Source organism: Anser anser (assembly GCF_964211835.1).
Source record: "Anser anser genome assembly, chromosome: 4".
NCBI lineage: Eukaryota > Metazoa > Chordata > Aves > Anseriformes > Anatidae > Anser > Anser anser.
In genome coordinates, this window is record NC_139724.1 from 25,616,741 (window position 1) to 25,625,096 (window position 8,356).

General features: G+C 45.8%; 1 protein-coding gene across 1 annotated transcript; it reads left to right on the forward strand.

Moving 5' to 3' along the window:
- The first annotated feature begins 3,278 nt into the window (after window positions 1-3,278).
- Window positions 3,279-5,588, forward strand: HMGB2 (high mobility group box 2). Its single transcript, XM_083835047.1, has 5 exons — window positions 3,279-3,437; window positions 3,870-4,040; window positions 4,158-4,303; window positions 4,398-4,572; window positions 5,045-5,588. The coding sequence occupies exons 2-5, from the start codon at window positions 3,891-3,893 to the stop codon at window positions 5,195-5,197; spliced, it is 624 nt and encodes a 207-aa protein (XP_083691173.1). The 5' UTR covers window positions 3,279-3,437; window positions 3,870-3,890; the 3' UTR covers window positions 5,198-5,588.
- Window positions 5,589-8,356: the final 2,768 nt, after the last annotated feature.

An 8,356-nucleotide genomic window follows, 5' to 3' on the forward strand; every position in this document is an offset into this window, starting at 1 on the left:
CCCATCTGAACCATACCTGTTCCAAATGCAACAGATCTGTTGATTGAGGTTTTAATTAAGATTCAAATAGTAGGTCTTCGTTACTTTATTCACAATAAGAACCATATTCAGACAAGCTTTGCTGGCCACAGAAAACAAGAGATATGGTATGCTGTAAAGCATTAACACTAATTGCTCATTTTTGTTGTCCACAACACACTTTTCTTTAAACCAGTTTCTCAGCTCTGTAACCTGTTTCCAGTCGCTACATTGCTTATCTTTCCTCACACACAGTTTACTGAAGATTAAGTGAAATCAACAATAGCACCCAAAATTGCAATTGTGGAGCAGATTAGAAACACAAAATGGCTTGAAACCAGGGAGCTATAAAACTTAAGTCATTTCATGAGCTGAATTATTCAACTAGAAGTAAGCCTGAAGTCCTGGAGTTTGTGCTTCTTCCCCACAACTGTCATCCACATGTGGTTAATAAATTAACCACACGGACTGACCAAAGTCAATATGGCATAGATCACTGCTTTAGAAAAGCAACAGTGACTGAATCTCTTGAGACAGAATTTGTGGTTTTGTCTGAAAAGGAACAGTGTGGTATAATGAAAAAAGAGTGACAGCTTATTGTGGAGCTAGGCACACAGAGAAATACTTTTCCAAGTATGAGGATTCTGGTAGAAAGACTGTTTTGGAACTGACAAGTTTTTTAAAATCAGCTTTCTTGTGTGTGGCTTTCAGCATCAGCACTGCTGTAGAAAGCTTCCAGTATCATATTCAAGCATGAAAAATTCTCAATACTGCCTTCCTTGTTGGAGGACAGACAGATGTTAAAGACCACAACTGTTTGGTTTCTTATGCTGCCCTATGCTGCATGACACAGCATGATGTAACCCTCCAAGTTTATATTTAGTTGTACAAAAGCTTTCTTTTTCAGAGAAGAGAACCTAGCAAAAGGCTGTTTTAAAAGAATGAAGAACCTAATTTTGAACAACTTCCTTAAAACATATGATTAAATCATTTGGAAGGCAGGCAGGTCTCATTTTTTCCCCCATAACAGTAATTACGCTTTCTTACTCTATCTGCTTTTCCACAATAGTTTTCTTAGGGTAGATAAGAAGAAAAGATGCAGTAGAGGAAATCTCCCTGCGTTTATATCCCATAATTTCCAACGACCGCTCCAAAGTAATGTTTCTCCATGAACTTGCTACACTGATGTTAATAGAAAGAATAATTAAAAAAAAATATAGATTTTTGTTTGAGAACTGAGATAGAACACCCAATTTAGAAGGGTAAAATTCACAATATTCTCCTCTGGTTTCAACCATTAAAAATCATTTCTAGTACCTGTAACCATCGTGATTACTTTTTAATTACAAGCTCCCAAAGATCATGACACACTATTTTAGAAGCACCCCTATTGAGAGACCTGTTTCCTGAAAGCTGGTGGAGCAGTTTGTTTTTCTTTCACCTGCATTAGTGAGGAAACAAAAGTAAAACTGATTTTGATGGAGTTAATCTACATCTTTCTGTGGATGTAAAACATGCAGGAGGTAGTACAACCGTTCTTATTTGAATGGTGTGACATAGAAAAATCTGGTGGACAAAAAATGTTTTTAAAAACAGACATGCTAATGGCTGTATTATGATTCATTCTGCATACATTAGCATTCTAAGATTCTACTATGTAACAAAAATGCTTTATTAACCAGAAAACACTCTGCAAGAAACTGTCACATACAGGTGGTTCACCACAAAGTAAATGAGTAACCATCTGGCAGCTTAATTCACTAAAAAAAAATAAATAGCACTTTCCAAGTAATACACGAAGTAAAAACATTTCTAAAGCTACATAAAGAATTAAAAGCACTCCTTGTGATGTGACTCAGCCTCCACAGAGTTCGGTACTACAGAACTGAGAACATTAATTCACTACTGAGAGGTAGTGGACTGGTTTACAGGAATAAAGAGCTGATGCTGGAACACAGAATATCCCCTGCGTAAATGTTTATTTTAGAAGATAAGTGTAAGTTTTGTTTGTAGGTAAAACACTATCAAAAGGAATAGCCGCAGAAGTTAGCTGATATAAGAATTCTGATAACTGGCTTCTGACAGGCTTTGACATCTGCAAAGGAAATACATACCTCTGCACAGCTCTGCCAATTCACCTCCCAACCTCCCTTTCTTTAAAGAAGATTTTGAGCAATTTCTTCCAGTTTACACTCTGCCTCTCAGGGCTGCAGTTTAAGCAAACACATAAAGCTTGACATGGAAAGGGGATGAAGGAGGCTTTTGTTACCACATTAACAAGCTGCTCTGTGCGAACATGCCTTTGTCAGAAGGAAGAAAAATGAGCTCGGAGGGCCGGGCCCGATAAATGCCTCTCATTCAATGCTATCTGAGCAGATCTCCAACGGAAGAGACTTTGGAGATCAACTCAGATCCACCGAGTGATCCCATGCCTGCGACGAGTCCTCAGAGAGCTTAGGGCTTCTTGCCGCTCTCCCGTCGAGGCTATTAGCGCTGCCGCTGAACTAGGTTAACGCGATTAGAGCTCCACCGAGGACGTAACATCCTCGGCGAGTAAAGGCACAACCTGCGCTGTGGCTGCGCTTGAAGAGGCAGGGCCGTTAGAAACGGCGTGGGTTGGGTGCGTCTAACGGGACGTTAAGGGGGGAGCTGGGGGAGGACAGAGGAACATCACCGTCAGGAAAACCCGCACAGTGCGTGTAGCCCTGGACCAAACCGCCGTACGGGCGCTGAGGCTTCACTCCCCGGCGCCCCTCCTGGCACCACGCACCGGGCGACACCTCCCCTCGGCCGCCTGCGCGCTCCCGGCAGAGCAGCGGGGCCGAGGGCCGCAGCCCGGCTCCCCACAGCCGGGCCTAGCGAGGCGGGGAGGCCCCAGCCCGGCCCGACCCGCGCGGTGCCGCGCCCCGGCTCGCAGTGCGCCCCGCCGCCGCCTTTGTATTTTTAAACCACGCTGCCGCATCCCGCTCAGCCCAATCACGAGGCGCGCAGCGCCCGGCGGCCAATGGCGGGCGCCCCCGCGGTTTTTTAAACCGTCCGTCTCGTCCAATCGCCGCCCGGCGCGCCTAGCCCCGCCCTCCCGCCGCTCTCCTCACCCCAACCGGTTCCAGCGAGTATGCGGGCTGCCGACCCCCTCGCGCGCCACCTACCCCGGCAGCTGCTCGGCCGCTGACGCCAGCGGCGCGGCGAGCCAATGGGGAGCGCGGCCGGCCCGAGCGGGCGGGGCCGCAGGCAGTTTGAACCGGTGCGGCAGCCAATGGGCGGCGGCGGGGGGCGGGCCCGGAGGGGCGGCGGGTCAAGTTGCTGTGGCGGGTAGGGCTGCGGAAAACAAGAGGCTCTAAGTGCGCTGCCGGGCAGGCAGTCCGCAGCGAGCCGCGCAGCCAGCAGCGCCCCGCAGCCGCCCCGCCCCGCCCAGCCAGGCAAGGCCCGAGCGGCCCCCGCCCGTGGAGCCTCCGCGAAGGCTGCGGGGAAGCAGGGAGGGAGGCGGGGAGGAAGGAAGGGAGGGACGGGGGCAGGAGGGAGCGGGCTCCTGCGGGCGGACGGCCGCCGGGTGGGCGGCGGGGACGGCCCCGCGCGGAGGGAGGCCGCGGGGGGGGGGGGGGGAGGGAGCGGAGGCACGGGCCTAGCCGCCGCGCGGGGAGCCGAGGGCTGGCGGGAGGGCGGCTGACGGGCGGCGGGTGGTGCTGCGCATGCGCGGACACCGCGCGGGGCGGTGGGGGCGTGCTTGGGCGGGAAGGCGGTGGCGGCGCGCGAGGGGTGGGGGCGTGGCCACCACCACGGCCACGCCCCCACTTGGCCACGCGACCACGCCCCCTCACTTCTCCCCCCTCCGGCCCCCTCCCCCCCCGCAGGGACCCGCCGCCGACCTCGCCATGGGCAAAGGCGACCCTAACAAGCCGCGGGGCAAGATGTCCTCGTACGCCTACTTCGTGCAGACATGCCGCGAGGAGCACAAGAAGAAGCACCCGGACTCGTCCGTCAACTTCGCCGAGTTCTCGCGCAAGTGCTCCGAGCGGTGGAAGGTGAGCGCGGCCCCCCCGGCTGCCGCCCCTCCGGGCGGTAAGGGGGCAGCGGGCGCCGGATCTGAGCCGGGTTCCCTCCCCTCTTCCCTCCCCCCCCCCCCCCCCGTGTGTCTGCAGACAATGTCCAGCAAGGAAAAAGGGAAGTTCGAGGAAATGGCCAAGGGAGACAAAGCTCGTTACGACAGGGAGATGAAGAACTATGTCCCTCCCAAAGGAGAGAAGAAGGGGAAGAAGAAGGACCCCAACGCTCCGAAGAGACCACCGTGAGTGCTTCTGTGCCAAAAAAAACCCCACACAACCCTATACATTCCAATTGTCTCATACTTGCTTAACCCTTATTGCTGTCTCTGTTTTCAGATCTGCATTCTTCCTCTTCTGTTCTGAACACCGTCCAAAAATCAAAAATGAGCATCCCGGCTTGTCTATTGGAGATACAGCAAAGAAGTTAGGTGAAATGTGGTCTGAACAGTCGGCCAAAGATAAACAACCATACGAACAGAAGGCTGCAAAACTAAAGGAGAAATATGAAAAGGTACAGTGAGGATAATAAAGTAATGGCTAAATTCATAAAGGTCACTGTAAATGTGACACTGAAGCTTTGCACCTAAACCATGTATGGCTTGTAATTCTAAGTGTTTATATGAAACTCTGTCAGGCTTCAGAACGCATGGAAAGGGTGTGGCATGGGAGGTTTCTGGAATGCTTGCAGTGAGCCTAAATGTGATTTTTACATATCTAGAGATTTTAGCAATAAGGTACTTTACTTCCAGAAAAACAGGTCACCTACTTGGGAAAGCATGCAGTCATCTTCCCAAGTACTGTAAATATAAAATTCTTAAAACTGCCTGTATGAATCTATGTTCTCTGGCCAAAAGGTGAAAGAATGAAAGTTCCAAGGTGGAAATCCCACTTTTCCACATACACGGTAGTGTTAAATTATTGTAGTAGTGCATGATTGTCCTCAGAGTTACATTACCAGCAACTAACCAGCGTCTTTCTTGCAGGATATTGCAGCATATCGTGCCAAGAGCAAGAGTGATGCAGGAAAAAAGGGGCCAGGTAGGCCTGCAGGATCTAAGAAGAAAGCAGAACCCGAAGAGGAGGAGGAGGAGGAGGAAGATGAGGAAGAGGAGGAGGAAGAGGAGGATGAGGAGTAAATGAATGTCCTGCTGTAAAGATTTACGCTCAAAATCCAATATTTTGCTAAGAATGTGAACTCAAGTGCAGCTCATTGTTAGCTTCAGTATAAAAATCTGTACAGAATTGTGTATAGGTAATGTGGTTCTTTGTAGGGAGACCTCTTATTTTTAATGTAAGTAGTACGCCGAGGGGCTGCTACAGTTCGGTTAAAAAAAAAGAAGAAAAAGTTGTGGAATGTTTCTGCATATTTAATGGTTTTGTTGAAATTCAGTGACTGATAGCCAGGTGTTTCTTTTTTTAGCTAAGTAAAATAAAGGAGGTAGCTTAATAGCTGATTTTATATTTTGTAGTATATTGCATTGTATTACTTTTTTTAACAATTTTGTAATAAAATGTTGTACATGATTATTGTTGTATTCTTAATGTTTGAGAGGCTGCCTTTTCCCAGAGTTCTTAAGCCCTGTGCAGGTATTGCAGTGTGCTTGGGCTATTACTGCTGTTGTTACCACAAAATTGACAAGACTCTTAAAGTCATAGCTCTTCAAAATTCTTTACTCTGAGGGTAGCGAGGCACTGGAACAGGTTGCCCAGAGTAGCTGTGGATGTCCCATCCCTGGAAGTGTTGAAGGCCAGGTTGGATGGGGCTTTGAGGAACCTGGTCTGGTTGAAGGGTTTGGAACCACATCCCTTAATGGTACCTTCCAACCCCAACCATTCTAGGATTCTAAGAACTTGCACAGGATTCAAAATTTTCTTTTGCCTTTTAACCAGGGTTTTCTCTCCCATATACACTACCTTGAGTTGCAATTAAGTTTTTCCTTATGCTAGTAGTTGCTTATATAATCAGAGTGAATAATCTAGTTTTAATACTTAAGTTGATAATATTTATTCCTGGATTCCACCCACCCCCCCCCCCCCCCACTACCAAAGCAGAGGTTTCAAAGTTTTGTCTTGCTTTATTAGCTGATAATAAATCAGGCACTTTCTAGAGCTCAGGTTCAGGGGCCTTTTCTGCTGTCCATGTAGGATAGGAAAGTTGGCTGTAAGAGACATGGTTAGAGGCATATCTTCCCTGATGTCCCCCTACTCTCTCCCTTTCACCCTAGCCCTGGTATTGGTGACTTTTCATACAATACTTTCAGCTTGCAGAATAGCCTGAGAAAGTCTGGAATGTTACCACATACCAAAGAGGAAGGAAGCATTTTTAAAGAGCACCTTCTCCTGGTATGTTACTGTTTGTGATGGTAACACCAGTTGCACTGTTTCATAGTGTTTTTTTTTTTTTTAAATCATAAACTTGGTATAAAGATTTAAAAGTCTAAATCTAGACATCTAGCAAGATTTGCACATGGAAAAATGAAAGATTCCACAGCTAACCCAATACCTTCATTTTAATTTGTTGAGATAGATAAATAACTTACTAGCCTTTGAAAGCCCTGTGCTGAAAGTCATTTAATGCCTAGAGATTAAGTGCTATAAAGGGCATGCTTCCAACCTTTTTTTTTTTTTTTTTAAGTCTCTTTTGCCCATCAAGGTCTGAAATAAATTTGAGAAAAGTCATTTTATCTTGTATATAAAAGAGATCTCAGCTGGATCACCATAGTAAATGTCACTTTGTTGTAGGTTAAAGATAATGTAGCACTCACTTTCTAAAAGAAGCCAGTTCTGACAAAACTATTTAGTATATTTGCAAAAGCATGGGAATAAGGTAACTAAAGGCAATTCAAAACTATTTTATAATGAGGTAGTGTAACCTAACTAACCTTTGAAGACCTTCAAAACCCCAAAGCTGGTTTCTCCACCCCAGGAAACTTAAAGTAGTGTCAGAAGGGCTAACTTCTGTCTTGCATGTTGGACCTACTGGAGATAATCCACATTTGCAGGGTCAATATCTCCATTTTACTACCTCAGATTTTGGGAAGCCACAGGTGTAAACTGGAAGTGAGAGTTCTGTGCACTATCCTCTAATACAGAATTTGCAGTTCTAGAGAACCTTTGTCCTTGTCTCCAAAATTCTTCCCTGTAGAGACAGTTCCCTTTCAGAGTATGTAGCTGAGACTGCACTGGTCTCACTTTCATCCTGTTATGCTCAGGTTTTCCTGTAGAAACTTCCCATCATCTTCCCTGAATTTTCAGACTCCGTTCCAGAGTAAAATGGTGACACTTCAAGAAGTCTTCCTGATTTGGTTTCTATAATCTTTCGCAGTAGAACAGTAACATCAGAGTAAATTGACTGGTTTGATGATTTGAAATGTTTTTTAGTTTTGCTCTAGTGCTTTTAAAGTGAACAAAATATAACACTTCAAGTGTCCTAAAAAGCTGTATGGGTTACAGAATTTTAAATACTGTGCCTGAGTAAGGGTGTATCTTGAGGTAATTCAGAATAAAGGGGCTCTTCTAATTTTTTCCTCAGTGAGGTAGACTTTTGGACTCAACTTCATTTAGTATTAATTGGCTAATTTAGCTTCCAACACAATTTCTGCACAAAACCGCGCAGAACTGTGTAACATTGCCACTCTTGTCCCATACCCTAATGATGAAAAGCCACCTGCGTTACTTTTGCTTATGATCTCATTTACAAATACATGCTGACTGATGGAGATCTTTGTTGCAAAAATAGTCTATTGTGCTGCTTTACCAGCCTGACCCACATCATTACCCAGATCATTTTGTGTGCACACGTCAGCATGAGCTGCAGCAACCCACAGCAAAGCTCCACATCAAGTTGATCTATCAACTGAAAATGATATAGTGACTAAATACAATTAGTTTTTCAAATAATATTTTGACCTTTTGATAAGAAGGATGTTGAATACAGATTAAAGACAAAAGGAAAAGAGCATGTGGAAATGACTACCTTCAAATTAAGCTTTAAAAAGTACAGTATGTCAGATCAGGAGTTTCAGATAATGCCCACCTGGGAATACTGAAAGAGCTAGTAAGTGATCAAAGTATAAAAGGAACATTCGGAAAAGACAAGGCTGTAGTAGAAAAGCTAAATTAGTTTTTCACATCCATGTTCAATATGGACAATCATATGAAATTACTCACCAGAAACTTGAACCTGGAGGTGAAATGGGAAGTCTGTCTCAAATCAAAGGGACACCCAAAAAGGTCGTCAGCATCAGGAAGGCTGATAAATTGCATGAGAGGTCCAGCATAAATGCATACCACCC